The 20645-nt window shown below is 38.1% G+C and overlaps 1 protein-coding gene across 1 annotated transcript in view; it reads right to left on the bottom strand.

Annotated features, from left to right (window-relative positions):
* PAWR (pro-apoptotic WT1 regulator) overlaps positions 1-20645 on the bottom strand; it is a 137808-nt gene that overhangs the window by 38742 nt on the left and 78421 nt on the right. The window contains exon 3 of the mRNA XM_069094801.1: positions 6109-6237. Coding sequence (XP_068950902.1) covers positions 6109-6237 — 129 coding nt within the window. The remainder of the gene's footprint in view (positions 1-6108; positions 6238-20645) is intronic.

Below are 20645 nucleotides of genomic sequence, written 5' to 3'. Positions count from 1 at the left end.
TTCATAAATGTTTGAGGACCAATAAGTAAAAGTCACAGGAAGACAGGTTTCTGCTTAATATCAATCCAATTAAAGCTGTAGACAAATGAAATAGTTTCTTTCCATTAGTTATTAGTTCCCTGTCTGCAGAAATATTCCAGCAGAGGTTAAATGAATACTTTTTAAGTTTGTCGTGAAAGGGATTAGTTTTGAAAACTTTTCAAATTATAAGATTCTATGACTTCCTGAAATTCAACAGGTAGTTATATAATCATGTAGGCTGGTATAGTCTTTTAAAATGAAAACACTACAAAAAGCAAAGGGAAAGAGACAGAAAGAAGTTTTCTTCATAGCTTAGTGCTAATCAGTTTAATCAGAGCGCTTTTTGTTTTAATGGCATCTCTAGATGATTATTACATTTTAAAAATTTGATCATTTTTCTAGAAGTACTAGGGAGAAAAGGTTTTTATGGGGGGGGTATAAAGAGAAACTATGGAGAAGTTTAACCAAAATTTTAGTCACTTATTATGGTTAATCATACTTTCAGCTTTTGGTATGATCATTACTTACACCTGTCAAGGATATTGCTGTATTCTCTTGATTACAACATTCTATGGCAATAAAAAGTGCCAGATTTTCACACTGGTTTAAGTCTTGGTTTCAATTAACCTCTTGGACCTCTAATTTTCTCTCTATAAAATGAAGGTGTTAAATGCAGGGGAGGAGTGAGGAAGGGGGCTAGATGGCCCCAAGTCATTTCCTCCTTTACATCTATAATTAAACCAGAACTGCAAAGAACCCAAGCAACCATCAACCTCAGTGGTTTCTAGTAATTAATATTTTATTCATAACATTCTGCAATTATTTACTTCTAAGATACCATTAAAAAACTGTGAGCACAAAACCCTTGGACCATCATCCAGAACCCATTAATGACTAAACAGGAACCCCTGATCTACTTCAACCCACCCATTTTATTGCTGAACAAACTGAGGCCAACAGACCAAGTCTTGACTAAGTGACTTCCTCCCTCTGGATCTCAGTTTTCTCATACGTAAAGTAAGGGTAATAGTATTTGCATTAGCCTACCTTACAGCTGCTGTAAGAAAAGACCTTAGGTAAGTCAAAAAGCATTTCTTTTTCTACCTTTACTCCCAATATATTTAAAAATTGAGGATGGAAAGTAAGGCTTTGTAAACCAAAATACCGTGCAGCAGAAATGAATCATGCTAATCAGAGGAAGCCACAGTACCAGACAGCCAAAGCAAGACCTGAGTGAGAATGCTTATGAGTTGGTCTGGGCAAGCCTAGGAGATTTATCTGATCTGCCTTCTTTATGTCATGGGAAGTACAAAATTCCCTTCATCAGACATGACTGAATCCAGATATGAATAGAAATTACAGGTGATTTCTTCATTAATCACCAGTAAAGATGATCATTCCTCAACAAAGGGGCATCTTCCTTTTCCACCAGCAGTGTTTAAGCAATGGCCTGACTGCCCTCCACAAATTCCATGCCTGTTCCTACATATGTGCTATTGGCTCAAGCTGCTGCACCAGCCTGGAACCCTGCCCTTTATTCTCTCAATCTGTATTATTTTAACATTGAAAATAAGCTCATGTTCCATTTCCTTCATCTAGCTTTCTCCTCTGTTCTATGCCTTGGTGACCCCTCCCTTCTCTACATTCTTGTCACAATTAAATGCATAAACCTCACAACTTAATACGGTGGTTTTTGTACATGGAGTCTCATGTTCCAAATCCAAGGGTTCCTCCCTCACCCCCATATTTGGGAATAAGTTAAGACTAAATACCATCCTCTAAAACTGAAGTTCCTAAGAATTAAGAAGAGATGAACAAAAGCTAGATAGCAGAGCTACAGAAGTAACCCAGTCTAAGAAAGTTTATAAACATGATGTTGGTAACGCTAGGGTGGATTATTAAAAATATGGTGAAGATGTTATGCAGGAGATCAAATTCCCCCCTTGCTGTGTAATCTTCCACCCAGAGACACTGGCCTCCTCCATGCTGTCTCTTGAACAAAATGCTCCATCTCTAGGCTCAGGCATTTTTCATCTGTCCCCCAGGCTTGGAATGTTCTCCCTCCCCATCTCCACCTCCTGGCTGCTGCCCTGGCTTCCTTCCAAGCTCCAACTAAAATCCCATCTTCTACAGGAAACTCTTCTGATCACTCTTACTTCTTGTGCCTTCGCTTTTTGATTTACTGCCTCTTTTTCCTGTATATAGTTTATTTATACAAATTAATTTGCTTGCTGTTTCCTCCATTAAACTGTAAGCTTCTTGAAGGCAGGGGCTCTCTCTTGACTCTTTCAGTATCTCTACTGCCTAACAAGGTGCCTGTGATACAACAGGCACATCATAAATGCTTGACTATAAGTAACCAAGGGTACAAGCTTAAGGAAGACATATGTTTGAATTGGAATGTAAGATTTATCTTATTCTTGGAAATTGTATGTTTGTGTACAGGTGATTTTATGACAGTTTATACTAAGATCTAAGAATTCAATTATGCACTGTGCTAGGTAGGGGCCAGGAGACAAAAACAAGACAGTGTCAGGTCTCAAAGGAACTTTCTCTTTCTATTGGGAGGAAGCAAGTTCACAAATATGTTAAGTACAAAGTATTTACAAAGCAATTTCCTGGGAGAGTCAGCCCCATCAACTAGAGGATCAGGCATGGCCTCAGGGAGGAGGCGGTACCTGGGATGGGTTCCAAGGAAGCTAGGGATTCCACAAGGCCTATAGGAAGCTCCATACTTGGGGGTGAGGGGCACTTGTGCAAAGGCAAAGGTCAGGAAATGAAAGGCCGTGTACAACAAACAGAGACTAGAGCAAAGCAACAGCAGGGATGAGTGGGTGTGAAGAACAGGGGCATGAAAAAAGAGCGGAAAGGTAGGTGAGACATCTCTCCAGCATAATCCAGGACAAATTTTAGACAGCCAATATCAGTCCTTCTGGTTATTCTTCCCACCCTAAATGCCACTTTTTTTTCAATAAAGCAAAATGAGCAGTGCTAATAATGCCCAGTAAAGTTAAACTTGCCTTAAAGATGAAAAAAAAAACCCACCAAAATTCTCTAAATTTATTTTCCTCCTATTCTCTTCCCTCCAGGTCCAGAAGCATCCAGGCGGAACAATTTGCCTGTCGTGGTCCAGTGAATCAGCAATCTAATTATATAAAGTATATTCAATAATCTCAGTAAAAAAACAAAGCCTTCACTGGGCACTGGGGCCAAGCTGGGCTGTAGGATCAGGACATTATTGCAGAACTCATCTGATGAATTCAAAGCAGTCTGGGCAATGTTATGAGCTGGTACTCTGGACTTCTATCTTACTTTTCCCCCTAGTATTCAATTTATACTTCTCTCATGCACTTATGACCTATTTTGTATTAGTTGTTTGCAAACAGGTAATAGCTACCTCCTAGATTGTTCAATTCCATGACAGCAGACCTCAAACCTTGGTAAGACTTTTTAATCTCCCTTAATGCCTAGCATAGCCTCTGGATAAAAGAGGTGACTGATAAATGATTATTGAACTGAATTCTCCATCCAGATAAAAAAAAAAAAAGCACAGAACTTAAGAGGTTAAGAAACTGAACCCAATAGAAGTGAAGTATAGAAAGAGAACATCTTACTGTCTTAAAAGAATTCAAGGCACCTAGCCCAGGGGAAGGATCATCCCAAAGTTATAGGAAGAATGTGCAAATGTGAGGAATAGGGGAGAATGGTAGAGATGAGCAACACAGGAGCAAAATCTTGCATTTTAAACAAGATTCCACAAACCAAATGCCACAGTTTTACATCAATATTCAACAAAATTGGAGGAGGGGGGGAGGTAGGGGGTGGCGGCTAGGTAGCGCAGTGAATAGAGCACTGGCCCTGGAGTTGGGAGGACCTGAGTTCAAACCTGGCCTCAGACACTTAACACAAAAACTAGCTGTATGACCTTGGGCAAGTCACTTAACCCCAATTGCCCTCCAAAAAGCAAAAAAAAAAACCATTCAGCAAAATCCTAGAAGAAGTTATTAAAAGAATAAAGAAAAATGACAATCTACTATGAGGCAGCCGACTTCATTAAGAACAAGCCAAGCAATATAACATGCCTATGAGGTCCATATCCTAAAGACATTGAAGAGAAAAGGTCCTATGTGTACAAAATTATATTATATTCTTTGTGTAGTGGCAAAGAACTGGAAAATAAGGAAATGCCCATCAATTGAAGAACAGCTAAACAAATTACGGTCTATGATTATAATGGAATATTATAGTACTATAAGAAATTATAAAGGGAAAGATTCCAGAGAAACCTTGGAAGACTTATATGAACTGATTTAATGAGAATTATATGGTTGTCATTTTGATCTTTATTTAGCAGCAACAAAGTGAACAATGTGACTACATAAAAAAGTGGCAGAGTTACTTTCGTTACAATGACTATTTCCTGCACACTAATTATTATTTTTCAAATATATGTGGATAAAAGTGGTGATAAAATGAAAATTCCATTAATTTTTTTTAAATGTGATGCTAATTAAATAGATCTCCTCCCTTAAAGCAAAGGTGGGAGACTACTAAGACGGATTAATTTAGGTATACACTATCAGATACAGTTTCACAATCAATTTTCTTTTTAACATAATTCTTTTCATCACAACAGATGTTTCAACAGGGAGGACTGAAACAAAGACAATTTTTTTAAAAAAAACCTGCTGTTGTTGTTTAAAAGAACTAGTTAAGCTACACTGACCCCATTTGCTCTTCTGATATAGAGACTAGGCAAAAAGATCAAAGAAATGATACAGCATCTCTGAATTTAAACAAATCATTGGGTAAAGTCTCTCATGAAAATCTAATGGCTAAAATGGAGAGATGTGCCCTGGATTACAATAAGACTGAGATAGATTCAGAAATGGCTGAATATCCAGAACCAGTGTTGATTAATGGGTTAATGTCAATCTGGTAAGAAAACTTAAAGCTCCTATTCTAGGTGATTTTTCTTAATCATTTAGATGCAAAATCTTGAACTTAATAATGAGGTTTTGTTGTTGTTTAAAGTACCAAGTGGGGAATTGTTAGTTAAGTATCAATTAATGTTTTGTTTTTTAAATCTAGAAGTTTTGATGAACTGAGTATTGGAATGAATTTAAGAAAGTGTAATACCCATCACCCCGAGCTTCTTCATGAAACAAAGGCTCGTCTGCTGACTTTTTTAAAAGTTAACAATCTTCTGGAAGAACACTAGCCTCCAAAAGATTGAAGATTTTAGGTCTCATCCAATGGACAACAGAAAAGAGTAAGGAGGGCACGAGTTGGAACTTTTTAGTATAAAGTAGTGGGAAATGATATAAGTAGGGAGGGTAGAAAAAGAGGTGGGTGTGTCATGTACTGGGAACAAAGGATTATCAATAGCCAGCTTCCCCACAGGTATCCTTTAATGTCAAGAGACATACAAAGAATAAAAATCACTATTCTCAAAGAATTTACATTCTAACAGAAGAAACAAGTACATGTGGAGGGTTAATACAAAACTAAACAGAAAGAAAATAAATACACATAAATAAAAAGTACACATAAGTGGAAAGTAGTGTTTGAGCTCCGTTTTGAAAGAAAATAAGGATTCTATGAAGCAGAGATGAGGATGATGTTCATTTCAAGCATGGGATCAATCAATACAAAGGCACAAAGATGAAAGATGGCTTTCCACTGTGTAAAAAACTGCACTGAGGAGTACAGGAGGGAGAGTAATGTATTTATGTATTATACACACACACACACACACATGCATTTTACATGTGCATGTATGCATGTATATTTACCCAGGTGCATATAAATATTCAAATGGGAATCAAACCAAAATTTATCTTTTTTCAATTTTCATTCACTGCTTGTGTGTGTGTGTAAAAAATTAAGCATTTATCTTTTTTGTAACATTCACTGCATATATGTTTGATGGAAAGTTGTGGATGGGTTGTTCTAAAATAATTTAATTAAAACAAACAGGTGATATTAGATCAAATCTGACAGCAAAATTCATTATAGATCATTGCAAATTTGGGAGGTGACTAGATGACCTGTAAATGTGCTCACTCATAATTTAAAAACCCTTACCTGCAGTAGGGATGAAGCCCCAGCATCGGAGGTTGAAGCTTCATTCTGTATCGTATTCTGTTGTGTGATAGCATCTTCTCTCTTCCTCTCTTTTTGGCCTGCTTCATCATCTTCATATTCATCTAGACCCTTAAAAATAAAAAAGGTTTATCATTACATGCAACTGATAGATGATTCTGGTGGGAATCTAATATATTTACATGCAATGACTAATAATATTTGCCCACTGTTAGCATGCGAACCTGTCAGATCTGTTCATGAAGAATTGAATTTAAAAGTAAATTTTAAACAAATCAAGTCGTATTTTAAATGCATCAAGGGTGGCTGCAGACAGTGAGTCAGTTCCAAATAATGAACCAACCCTTCCATCAAGCAAAGGCAAAACCAAAAACCCTTGAGCAGGTATCTTAAAAACCTCCCAAAGCCTCTGTCTCCTCACCTGTAAAAGGAGAAGGTTGATTCAAATGATCCAGTCCTATTCCAGCTCTAAACCTTGTGATTCTTTTATAATGCTAATAACCTAAACCAGTCTACTTGCAGTTCCTCCTTCAGGACATTCCATCTCCTGTTCCCAGGTACAAGACATCCACCTGCCAAGCCTAAAGAGTGTTCCCCCAACAAAGCCACCTCCTAGAACATTGCTCAGTTTTCTTCCGAGCTTAACTCAACTGAGGACTTCCCTGACGTCCTCCATTATTAGTGTTCTCTTCTAATCCTGAAGCTAAAATGATTTAGTATATAATTTGTATTTTTTCATATCTCACTCCCCACCCCCACCCCAAAATAAGAATGTGAGTTCCCTAACATTAGTTATGAGCATCATGGACAGCGATACTGAAGTTATTCTCCACAGGCCCAGATCTGAGTTCTGAGGTCAACATTTACTAGCTATGTGACAAAACGGAGGTTTATAATGTATAAAAAAATTGGGATAATATTTACACTGCCTATTTCAGGACAGAATGAATACAGGAGGGGGTTCAGCCAGTTACTGTGTGACTGTAGTCAAATCACATAAACTCTCTCCTCATCTACGGAACAAGAGCCTTGGAATAAATAGCCTCCCCCCTTCAAAGGACTGGAGAGAGAATGAAATTTCCTTCTTTTCCTGTCCCTGTTTTTCAGTATTTCCAGAGTCCTCGGTCACTTCGCTCCTCCAATCACCAATCCACAATGACTTTCTCATCCTTGCACCTTTATAAACCAACTTCTACCTAGAAGCAGGAGCAATAGTATTTGAAACAGCTCACGTTTTCAAACAGCATCCAATCTCCCATATGCATTTCTGGTAAATCACAGCATTGAACAATGTGATTAAGGTCATCACATGTTGGTTCCAGTATAAATATAAATTATTATATATATGTGTATACACACATATGTAATAATAATTTATATGGGAACCAACAATTACACACACATGAAAGAGTAATACTTCTCATCTAGGTTGGGTCACTCTTATAGAATAGGTTTAACATGTGCATGATCAAAAAGGATGCAATTGATTGGTCCATATATGCCATCACTTACATAGCACATAAAGGTTTGGTCATTTACCTCATCTTCATCAATGGATTCCAGACACCCACTATCTATCATGTTATGTCTGGGCCAGCATGGCAAGGCGTGCAACAAATCAAGAACCAATGTTTTCCGGCAGAAGCAGAGGATCAAAAGAACAACACTTTGCCATTATCTTGTGCTTGGGAAAGCGGAATGGAACATCACTGAAGAACCTGTACTTCAGCTAGTAGTGATCTATACATGCTGTTTGTAGCCATTAATTGCAAGTGTAGGGTGAACTAGAGCATATGGGGGGGACCATTTACTTAATTCTTGCTCGAGTTTTTAAATACATTTTAGGAATAGCGTTGGCACAAATGCAACAATATGGAAGAGTAAGAGATGGGGCCACACTTATCTGTGCTCCTATGGAAACTATATGAATATTTGTTTTACACACACACACACACACACACACACACACACACATATATATATATATATATATATATATATATTTTTTTTTTTTTAATTCACCTTTTACCTCCAAACATGCCCCACAGGCCTCACTCAGTCATAATCAGACCAGAGTCTTATAATCCAATGGGCTGACTCCATAAATGTGCACTTCCTGTCTCTCCAGAGACTACATTCACACCAGGTTCCATCTCCTAGACCCAGGCTACTACCCCAACAACACCACTGTTCCTGAGCATCACTAGGCTCCTATTCTTATAATCTGTTCATTTCTATCTAGTTGGCACATTTTTTCCCTAGTGAAAATCAGTTTAAGCAAGGCCCATTCAAAGAGGCTTGGGCAGAAGAACTGTAAAAATTTTCCTTCACTCGATTTTGATTTTCTTTAATAATTAAATTGTTAGAAGAAAAGTTGAATCTAACTTTGTCATATGATCAAGAGATCAAGAAAAGGAGAAAAAATAATATTCCTCCTTCCTCTTCTGCCCATCTAACCATTTCTTGGTGCTTTATCTGCTTTCTAGTTCTCAATGTCTTCGGCTGTTAAAGGAGGTTGAAATTAGATGCTCTCTAAAGTACTTTTCAGCTCTAACATTAAAAGATTTTTGGTGAATTTCTTCAACTTCATCTGTCCTTCTTATCACCCTCTGCCCTCACCCATTCTGCCTCCTTTCTTGTTAAAGTTGCCCTTTCCACACATACTGCTCTATCTCATGTTCTCTGTGACCTATCTCCGTTTCTTGTGCACCTTCAGTCTTTCTCTCATCTCCTTCCCCTTAGCTTATAAACATATTCAGGACTCCCTTTCATAAAATAAACTTTTCCTTTACCCTTGCCCTCTATTCTATTTGTCTACATGCACTTTTGCCTCTTTCTTGCCAACCACTCCTAAATCCTTTACAATTTGTCATGTGTCCCCACTACTGTACTGAAGCTGTTCTCACCAAAGCATTAATAACCTCTTTACCATCAAATTAAATGGCTTTTTTGTGTGTATAAAAAAAAAGATTTTTGAATCAGAATTAAAGAGTTCCCCATTTCTGTGGGGAAGTGAAGAGGTGGCACGACAAAGAAAAATTAAAAAAGAAATCTCATTTTGGATGGTGTAAAAGCCTGAGACTCAAAGAGAAGAGGCAAATGATGAAAAATAAATGAAAGATTCCTTTCCAGAAATGAAGATACTTGAAAGAAGGGTATTGATGGCCCTCAACAGGAGCTGTGCTCTTCTGCATATAAGGAAAGATGTGTGTTATTCTGCCTGACCAACATTCCTCACTTTCAACTTCATGGACCAGAAATATGGGAAAGAGGTACCAACTAACTTGAGTCCAAACTGTTCTCAATCCAATTAGGAAGCAAGTCAGCTTTTTATACAGCATACAATCACAAAATGTGCAGAAGTCCTCCCTCTATTAAATCAAATAACACACTCATGACGTACTTTTTCTGCCTCAGAGGCATGGCCAGTATCATGCATCTCAGATGAAGTTTGGAAGGATGATAAATAATATTTTGGAAAGTAAAATAACTGAACCAAAAAGGAAAACCACTGGTTTTTAATACTAACAAAATAAAGATTCCCACTAATAGAACTACTGACCTCCAAAGCTTCTCAAATAAGGGAATACATGCTGTTCTAAAATATGAAAACATTATAATTTAGACTCCTGTTACAGATGTGATCAAGTTAAAAAAAAAAGTAACCTAATAAAATGAAAACTATGTGTAACACCAAACAAATGCCAGTTTAATTGAGACAAAAGAAAACTCTGCCCTGCACCTATTTGTTCAGAAGAACCCAAAATGCTGAAACAAAATAAGACAAAATAAAACAAGAGATTGCATCAATCAAATAACAAACAATATTTATGAAGCTCCTACCAGGCACCGGGCCCTACACAAAGTACTGGGGAAACAAGCATAAATGAAAAATAAAACAATGCTTTCTACTCAGAAGCAGCACACAGTCAAATGGGGTAAAAGTAAATGTATCATAAATAAAAGTGACTAAGTACAAATATATAAAAAGTAGTTAAATGTAGCAAAGGGGCCAAAGAATTTCTAAGTCTTTCTAGTTAAATGATAAGCGGGTGAACAGAAATTGTGAAAACAAAGACAAGGATTGTTTAATCAATCTACAAGTATTTATGAAGCACCTAGGGTATAGCCAGGGCATTGCACAGGTGACATCATGGAAAGAACACCAGGTCTAGAGTTAGGAAGACTCATCTTGAATTCAAATCTGGTCTCAGATACTTACTAGCTGTGCAACCCTGAGCAAGTCACTTAACCCTGTTTGCCTCAGTTTCCTCATTTGTAAAACGAGCTGGAGAAGGAAATGGCAAACCACTCCAGTATCTTTGCCAGGAAATTCCCAAATGGGATCACAAAGAGTTGGAGATGACTGAAGAACAACAACAAAAAAAGATGTATCCATCACTATGCTAGGCACTGTGGGAGAGAAATCTACGTATAATGAATGGTCCTTGTCTTCAAACAATTCATTGTCTAACATGAGAGCAACTAACTCTTAACCTCACCCTTTGAGGCCACCTTTGTGAGGTGCCTCACTTCTGAACATATATCCCATCTCAGCGTCCATTAAAAACGAATATTTTGCAGATTGTTTAATAACTGTCCTCTAACTGATGATATCAAGCCTTTTTAGATCATTTCAATTAGTTCTACAGAGGCTCTGCATTCCATTCTCTTCATTAGCCTGGTTTGGTAATTCACAAAATACTTTTTATGATGGAGATGTAACAGATACACTTCAATTCCCTCCTAAGAGACACTGGACCACTAATCTCATACATCTAAGGAAGTGATACCGACCCCAAACAATTCTTGTTATTCTCATTTTGCTCCTAGATGTGTGGCAATTCAGAAATCTCAAATATTTTCCATCTAAACCACTTTTATCCAAATATGGAAGATATTCTGTGTGACATTTGCACATCTGATCTTAATATAAGGAATCCACAGAAATTCCTTAGGTTTTCTAGCTTCTCAAACATTTGAGGCTGAAGAAAGAACATGTTCCTATAGCTCTCCACCCCACCATGGAAAACAGGGCAGGCTTTTTTTTTTAATGTGAATCACAGTGATGGGTAATGCTCAGAACACCATCAGCCTTACCACTAACGAACAGGGACAGAAAAAAAAAGGTCAGGAGATGAAAACCACTAGAAGGGTAGAAAAACTGCTTGGAGAGGCCTTACAATTATTAATGACTCATTTTAATTTGGCAAAGCCTTCTGAAACTTTACAGGAAAAGGAATATAATCTGCAAGTAAAAATTATGTGGCATGTGGTAAAACAATTACCAATTGTGATCTGAGTTAGTAAATAAATGGTCACCATGCCTCTCAAAGTGGAGATTATAGTCACCATGGAGAGCACCAAAGCCATCCTGAAGTGCCTACCTCCTTGGTAGGATTCATTTCATTTTCCTCCCTAAACCATAAGTATTTCCTCTTCTCTTTACAACTTAAAAAATGAGTAAAAAAAAATTACTCAACATTTTTTCATTTAAAATTTTTTGGTGGATAAGGAAACAGGGTGGTGCAGTGCCTGAAATTGTGACTTCATGCCTGGCCTGAGACTTGTTGCATCAAAGCATATCGATAATTCATCTGTAACTTAAAACTCTTAAGTGTTGCCTGAGGATGCGAAGAAGTCCAACTGATTTTTACCCATGATCCCATGGTTACAAGTAAGACTCAAACACAGGCCCTTCTTTATAATCCCACTCTTTATCCACTAGGTCAGGGTCTCTTTCTCTCTCACCTCTTCACCCTCCACTATTAACTCTACAGCTGAAGTTCACCAATACCTTATTGGCTACTCACAATTAATAGTTCCCATTTATGATCTACCTACTTGTCTTCATTAGCCAGGAATGTCATTCTGAAATTTAGTGGGCTGAACAAAGTGCCATCTTACTAAGACACTCCTTATAGACAGAATGAGGATAATCTAGGATAATCTAATCCATAAACTTTGTCTACAACTTGCCAGGTTCTAGTCAAGGGTCATAATTCAGTTCAACGAACATTTGTCAAATGCTGCTATGTACAAAGTACTGTGCTCAGTTGCTTGGGATACAATTGACAAAAGAGAAATTTTTGTCCTCAAAAGGTTTACATTCCACTGGTGGAGTACACCATGTACACAGATAAAACAAAGTCAAGATGAACCCAGAAGGGGGAGATGCACTAACCAAGGAGAGAGAGGGGAAAGTGACTTCCAAATGGGTAACACAAGAGACTCTTAACTATAAACTATAAAGGAAGACATTTCAGGAACAACTATTTTGTAGCCTATGGGGGTGGCTCATTCAAAGCAAAGACTGAAACAGGGCAGAACTGAGCAGGAAGAAATGTCTCCTACATAAATTCTGGAATTACTTACACTTTTAAGTATGGAGGTATATTCTCTGTAAATTCCTAACTGCTCCAAAGGAGAACCATTTCTGATGGTGCTTCCTCATCATCTATGGGCAAAAACTTACCAAAAGATAATTTAACCACAGAAATCTGTGGAAAATCCACCTTTAACTTGTGAACTAGCCCTTCAAGGTACTGAATAAGCTATGCAACTTCTGTATACTAAGTTTTCTGAGAACAAGCCTCAATTTCAGCCATCTAATCTGCATATAAAAATATCCTGGGTAATGTGTCTGTGTGTTCAGAAACTCGGTCACTTGTTGAGTTAGGATTCAGGGGTTGGAATTACAAACAGAACTCTTCTCTATATTTATTATTGTGGTTCTATTGTGCTTTCTATAAAGCCAGAATATGAATAATCGCTGAATGACAAAACCAATTTTTTTTTACTATGGAACCAAATGGTATTATAATGAAAACTTGGCAAAAATTCCCATTCATTGCCTCGGGTGGCTGGAATGATCAGTCTATCAAGAATCATTTATGCTAGGCATGGGGATACAGACAAAAGCTAAGAGTCTCTTAGAATCTTGCTAACAGACAGCTCTGAGAACTGAACAAGTCTACTCTACTTTTGCTTCCATTTTCTTTTACAAGAATAACGTTTGAGCGTGGAAAGACAAAAAACTCCAGCAAGAACCAAAAATCTAAAGTAAGGAGACAAGCCAGACAGACCAAGCTGTCCTACAGGAATTCAAATCTCTAGACTCCAAATCCTAGGATACCAGAACTTGCCATTGGTTGCTCAGTTTCTCTCTTGATCTCTGAAAGCTCTTGAAGAAGGTGAAAGGTGCTTCAGGACTGGAGAAGAGAAAACTAGGCCTAATTTTCACTAGAGAACCTACAAATTAAAGCCTAATGAGCTTGACTTCTATCCCTTACAAAATTAAAAAGCATTAACAATAGCACGGTCTGTTAGCAATTAGAAAGAGAAATGATCATTAAAAGTCAATCTGGCTTCACCAAGAATAAAACATGTCAGACAAACCTCATTTCATTTGACAGGGTAATCCTAGTGGTAAAACAGGTAAATACAAAACAGCTAGGCTAGCTATAATTATTTAGATTTCAGCAAGGTACTTGAAAGTCTTATTCTTACAGACAAAATCAGGCTAGATGAGAGAGTACTTAAGTGGATTTTAAACCAATTGAATTACTGGACATAAAGACCTGTGACTTAAAAGATCTATTGTTTAACATCCCAGGGATACAGCTGTCCCTAGTCATTTGCTATAGGAGATTTATCAACAGACCCTGAAGGCATAGATGGAATATTTGTCAAACTTGTAGAATATTAAGTCAAGATCTAAAAAGATCTTGACAGGCCAAAAAGAGGAGTCAAAATGACCAAAACTAGACTTCATAAAGGTAATTATGAATTTACATATTTAGAAATTGATCAAGTAATTTCACAAATACAGTGTGCACATAGCAGACATCAACAATAATAGTCAATCATAGCTGGCATTTATGTAACTCTTACAATGTGCCAGGCACTATCAGGTACTTTACAAATATCTCAATATTATCTCATTTAACCCTCACAATAACTCTGGGAGGTGGGTGCTATTTTTATTATCCCCTTTTAACAGATAAGGAAACTGAAGCAGACGGAGGTTAAATGACTTGTCCAGTAATAACCACTAAGTGTCTGAGGTTGGATTTGAACTCAGGCCCTGGTGACTCCAGGCCCAGTGCTCTATCCCTGCACCAGCACGTTCTCAAGAAAAAGATCCAGGGAGTTTAGTAAACTACAAACGCAATGAGTCCAAAGTGGGATGTTGCATTAAGAAACAACAACAACAACAACAAACTAATGTTTTACAAGGATACATAAGAAGGACAGTATCCAAAACAAGGAAACTATGGTTTCCCTTTACTCTTCCTTAAAGCAATTACATGAGTCCTAAGTTTTAGGAAAGACTCAAACAAACTAGAGTGGATCTATAAGAGGGTGAACAGGAGGGAGGTTGAGATTCTAGAATATGCTGTCAAATGATTGGTTTCTGTCTTGTAGAAGAAAAAAAAATGAGGGAGGGATGCTAGCAGTCTTCCAAGTATTTCAGCAGTTATAATTTGGATAGAGAGATTAGATTTACTCTAATTTGGCTCCCAAGGGCAGAAATAGAGTCAATAGGTAGAAGACCATGAGAAGTATTTAGGATTGAAGCATGGAAAAGCTTCCTGACATGTACTTCCAGAGATGGTGTCCCATGTCCCAGTTGTACTAACTAGGCTATAGGGAATTCGCCCTCACCAGGTCTTCCACAAGAAACTTTGAGGACTGCTTGGGGGTTTTCTGATTAGGTTTAAGTACATGTTCTCGTGGATTCATCAAGTCTGTTCAGTCTTAGAAATATTAGAGTAGCTGGGAAACAAGGGTTTGGCATTAATTTGACTTACTTCAAATTAATCACTATTGAAAAAACAATCCAGAAGAGAGTTCCTATAATTCACCCATTCACCCCTTCCCAGGTTTTTATCCTCAGTCCTTCCCTAGACTCGGTGAGAGATATTTATATCTCTTTGACCTTAACTTCAAGGATCTCCTCCTCTATAAAATAAGGGGTTTGGACCAGCTGGCTTCTAAATCCCTTCCGGCTCTAAATGGAAGACATTATGAAATATAATCGGTAAATAAGAATAAACAGTGTGTGTGTGTGTGTGTGTGTGTGCGTGGATGCATGCATGTGTGTGCGTGCGCGCGCGTGTGTGTGTGTGTGTGTGTGTTGGTGGGAGAGGATGTGAGCTTTCAGGTACAACCAACAGCTTTACAAATGATAAAAATAGTTATTTTTAAAAAGTGGAAGAAAGTCCAAGGGCTTGCCTTTCTGTGTGTCCCCTTTACTGAGAACAATGCCTGGCACGCAGTAAGAGCTTAATTAATGCTTGCTGACTGAATGACTAAACTAGTGGTGAAAAAGGAGACAAATGCCATTTTTTTTTTCATAACTACTGAGTGAAAACGAAGAAAATCCCAGGAGACCACTGCTCTGCCATGTATCTATCCAGTTTCCCAACATAGCGATCCTATTTGGAGCAACCCACACTGCCAAAAGACATCAAGTCTACTATATATTCATGCAAAACCAATTCCTTTTATGTCACTAGAGGATAACAAAAGCAACAACAAAAATAACAGTAATAGCTAGCACTTTGCCAAGTAATTTATAAATATTATCTCATCTGATCCTCACAACCCCTATGTGAGGTAAGTGCAATTATTACTTCCATTTTTAGATGAGGAAACTGAGGTCACAAAGATTAAGTAACCTGTCCAGGGTCACACAGATAACATGCAATGGAGTCCAAATTTATACTCAGATCTTCCTAGTTCCATGCCTGGCATTTTATCCACTATACCACCAAGGATTCATCAATAAATATCATTTTTTCCATCATTTCAGTGATGTCTGACCCCCTGTGACCCGAACTGGAGTTTTCTTGGCAAAGATACTGTAGTGGTTTGCCATATCCTTGTCCAGATCATTTTACAGATGAGGAAACTGAGGCAAACAGGGTGAAGTAACTTGTCCAGAGTCACAAAACACTTACTAGTGTCTGAGACTGGATTTGAACTCATGAAGTATTCCTGACTCCAAGCCAGGCATTCTATCCACTGAGTCACCTAGCTACCCCAATAAATGTCAAGGATCTTAAATTTACTGGTATGGAAACTCTTTCCACTAATGAAAATCGTTTAATAAGTCAAATACATTGAAAGACATTGCATTGGGATTCATCTCTGCATCTTAGTGACTAACAAGCCTGCTACAGGATTTTCATATGGCAAAAAAAAAAAAAAAATCAACATACATGGTAATCCATTTCATTAGTTAATCCTTACAAAAACCTTGTATGGTATATTATCTCAATTTTGCAAAAGCTATTTTTAAAGAACTAGTGATAAGACAAAAATTAAGCATTTCAAGATTAAATTTTTTTTTAAGTTTCTATCTGATTTTCAAAGATCCTGAAATGTAATCTCCACTTAGATAATGATCCCCATACTTAGAGGGTAAGAACAGTTAAAGGATCTCAACCGTTAAAAATGCATAAAGTCCTCACATCACTATTATACCATTCCTATCTGATAGGACTTTAATCATGCATTATATCCAGCCATACCCACTCTTTCCTCTGAGATCCCATCAGATCTCTGCACTGAGCAGTGTCAGATTCCCTAACTAGCAATATACTGTTTGAGGAGGTTGCAGCAGTCCTTCCACTGATTCAGCAGATATTCTGAAAACCTCCCAAAATGATCCTGGTCCAGAAGCCAGGTCAAGGTTCACAGTCTTCAGAGTCATTAAAGAGATAACCTTCCTTTTTTGAATAGAAAAACTAAAATGTAACCTTATCACTAAATTCTTCCTGAATTTTCTTACAGATATTGGTAGGGTAGGGCATTACAGGAGGCAAAATATTAATAATGTGGAACAGCTAGACAAATTCTGTATTCTAATGACAAGTGTTTTCTGTGTGATATTAAAACAATCATAGGAAGTGGTAAGTTCAATGAGTGTAATTAAAGTATTTATTCTTTAAATATCCAGCAATTTCTAACATATAACAAATCCCTTTTTGTTATCCCTCATAGAAGAACTTTGCACCTCTAATGTTACTACTAATGTGAATTCTCTTCTGCAGAGAGTAACAAGTACAATGTACTTGAAATTATGGTATTTGTGGGCCAATTTTATCTCTCCCACTAGAGCTGGGCGGCACAGTGGAGAGAGTGCTGGGCCTGGAATCAGGAAGATTCATCTTCCTGAGTTCAAATATAGTCTCAGACACTTACTAGCTATGTGACCCTGGGCAAGTCATATAACCCTGTTTACTTCTAATTCCTCATAAAATGAGCTGGAGAAGGAAATCACAAATCACTCTGGTTAACACTGCCAAGAAATCTCCAAATGGGGTCACGAAGAGTCAGGCTGAACAACAAATTAGATACATTATAAGCTCCTTGAGGGTAGAGATGATTTCACATTTGGATCCCTAGCATTAAGTCTACAGATGTGGGATTATGGGAATAAAAGGGGCTTTGAGGGATTCTGAACCTGTTGGGTTTCACAAACCCCTTTGCAGTCTGGTGAACCCAATGAAGCCCTTATCAAAGTAATGTTTTTAAATATATGAACCAAAAGGCTTACTATGGAAAACAATGATGTCAAAATACAGTTGTCAAATGTTTTTTTAAACTTTACAGACTCCAGATTTTATCTAGTCAAAGCCATTCATTTGAGAGATGAGAAAACTGAGGCTCAAAGGTAAACCTCATCAAGGCCACCCACAAACACTAGCACAGCCATGACTGGAATCTAGATCCAAACCCAGTCCTCTTTCCAGTGCACCGATACTCCAATCTGACCTAGAAAATGTGCTCAGCTGCTCGTTTTAATGAAGTTTGAGATTAGTCAATTTCCAGCTTATTCAGTAGCATCAAATCCTTAAGGCACAGAAACAACAGAACTCACTTCTTGCCTGATTCATTACCAACGTATAAAATCACAACTTTGGAACAAATCCATTCACACATTTAGCCATTTTATCTTTATCATGCTATAATTTTAACTGAGTCAGAGTGGTAGTAGTTGTTTCTTTTTCCTCAGTTGTTGGCTTTCCTCTCTGGGTCATTATCTGTGGGCGATGGTTCAAATAGGCATACTGTTGATTCTTGTTTTTTATTTATTTGGGCAAATTTGAAAGGAATAAACACTACATCTTCCCATCAACTACTAATTCTCCACCTTCAAAAGCTAAAAAAAAAAAAAATTTTAAGCGTACTATTGCCCTAGATCCAACTCCACTAAGAAAACTTAATAAGCAATATTTTCACCAAAGCTATTCCATTACACTTGGAATGAATGGCAGAAGGATCATTCCACATGGTTGTTAAAAACCAAACCCACAAACTGTTGACTCACAAACAAGTCTTGACAAGCCACAACATCGAATGGGCAAGCAAAAGTACAAATGTTGCATCAACCTTTTTTTAAGATGTTATGATTCAGAATAAAGCATCATTGTCTCACCAATATTAGAGCTCCCTCCCCTCCCCAAGAGAAATATTTGCTTTCTTTGGGGTGTTCTAAAAGCTGGCAGCCTCCTGTGGCAGGATATAGGGTGTATTCCAATAACATCTACCTTTATTCAGCTATCTAATCTTTGCTCTGTCAGTAGGCCCTTCTCTTCCTTGTCTACAGGCAGAGCCATTCAAAACACACTCACCTTTCCTATATGTTCCCCGCCAAGTTTTATCTCCCTTAAGTCCCAGCTTTAAAGTCACCTCTCCTTCAAAACACCATCTCTGATAACTGGAAGATGCAGTAAATAGCTTTACTCTCTCCCTTCTCTCTAGTGTATGCTTCACCACCCAGATCAAAGAAGTTCCTACACATGCCTTGGAACTCTTAAGTAGAGTAGGGGATTATTCCGCTTTTCCTTTTTGTACCCCTTTTTCTCCCTTACCAGACTCCAGGTCCATAGCAGGAACTTAATATTCTCACACTCGGTACAACTATACCTACAAATTAATTCAACTGTTTTTAAGTCTTACTCTGATTTCCAAAGTAAATCACACCCTATTATTACAGCAAAGTCTCCACTTTTTCAATGAACATTGAGAGCCCTCGTGATAAGGCCTGGGCTTCCAATACAGGCCATTTTGCTTATTACTCACCTGTGGCATCTTGGTTAGGCCAGAACTCCTTTGAACGCCAGTTTCCTGAGATACCCTCAGTCCGTAACCTTGCCTTGCTCCACACACTGTCTATACAACTTTCCTTGAGCGTTTTTCACCTTCAGCTTTTGTTTTAGTTACTTGTCTTTACCTTCTTTTTCCTGGTAGTACAGATGCTGTTTGTTTATCTTATTATCTCCCATAGAGTATGACTTAACAAACATTGGTTGAAATCACAGAAAGGATCTGTGTTAGCCATTCTGAGCAGGTGATTTCTTAAAGAATTCCCTCCATAACATTCAGGACCTGTTTTGGCAATCAGCTGTTTGGGAGTACACACACAGACACACACACACCCCCTTCTTACATTCGGTGGCACCAGCCTCCTTCCTGTTACTCCCACCAAGACATTCCATCTATCCCAAGCTTTTTCACCAACTTTCTCCATGCCTGGAATGCTCTCTCTCATCTTTGCCTTCTGGCTTTCCTGGCTTCCTTTAAGTCCCAACCAAAAGCTTACCATCCACAGAAAGTCTTTCTGAATCCATTCACTCTGCTGATTATTTTCAATTTATCTTGCACGCAGATTGTTTATACATAGTTGCTTACATGCTGTCCCCCCCAATAGAGCTCTTACTTAGCACAGTGCCTGCCTGGCACATAGTAATGTGCCTGGAACATTAACAAATATTTATAAACGGACTGTCTGGAGACCTCCATATTGAGGGGAAAGGCACTGCTTCCAAGGCAGCCCATTTTACTCTAAGATAGCTCTAATAATTAGGATATTCTCCCTCTACATCTCAAGTTTTATTTTTTTTTCTCTTAGTAAGTTCTACCTGTGGTTCCCCTGATTCATGAAGAATCCAAGCCCATCAGTATCCTGGGAAGGCTAGCCCACTCATCTCTGGAGATCTCACCCAATGGTTAGGTGACAGTGTATACACACCAGCCTACTCAGCAAGCTCCCTTTATCTGCTAGCTGGCCTCAGACACCAAAGGATTCTTCACCTTCACCTCGGCAATCTGCCTGCTACAGTGTCCATCTAACTCCTAATTAGGCCCTTGGCCCCTCCACTTCTTATTCCTGCTACAGAAGTGAAGTTAACAGGGCCTTTGTTTCTTGAAAGGAATGTCAAATAACTGCTCTCTTCAGAACTGCAAACCAACCTGCTTTTCTCCCCAGATCACAGCTCTCTTCCCTGGCCACCACTATCAGATATGTACCATCTTCCCCCCTTCGGATGCAAGCTCCATAAGCACAAGGGCTATACATTTGTATCCTTGGGGTTTAGCTGACTGCCTGACACAGCTTTTTCATTGTATTCTCTACTAGTCGACTTCTGGGGCCGCTGCTTCTATTTTGAGATACTCAAAGACCCTGTAAGCAATGTCATGGTCTAATAAGGAGAGTGCTGGACTTG

Source organism: Petaurus breviceps, unplaced genomic scaffold (genome assembly GCF_028583685.1).
Source record: "Petaurus breviceps papuanus isolate PSGF00001 unplaced genomic scaffold, PetGlider_PUasm1.0 221, whole genome shotgun sequence".
NCBI lineage: Eukaryota > Metazoa > Chordata > Mammalia > Diprotodontia > Petauridae > Petaurus > Petaurus breviceps.
Note: the sequence above shows the minus strand (reverse complement) of the source record. Positions and strands in the feature narration are given on the sequence as shown.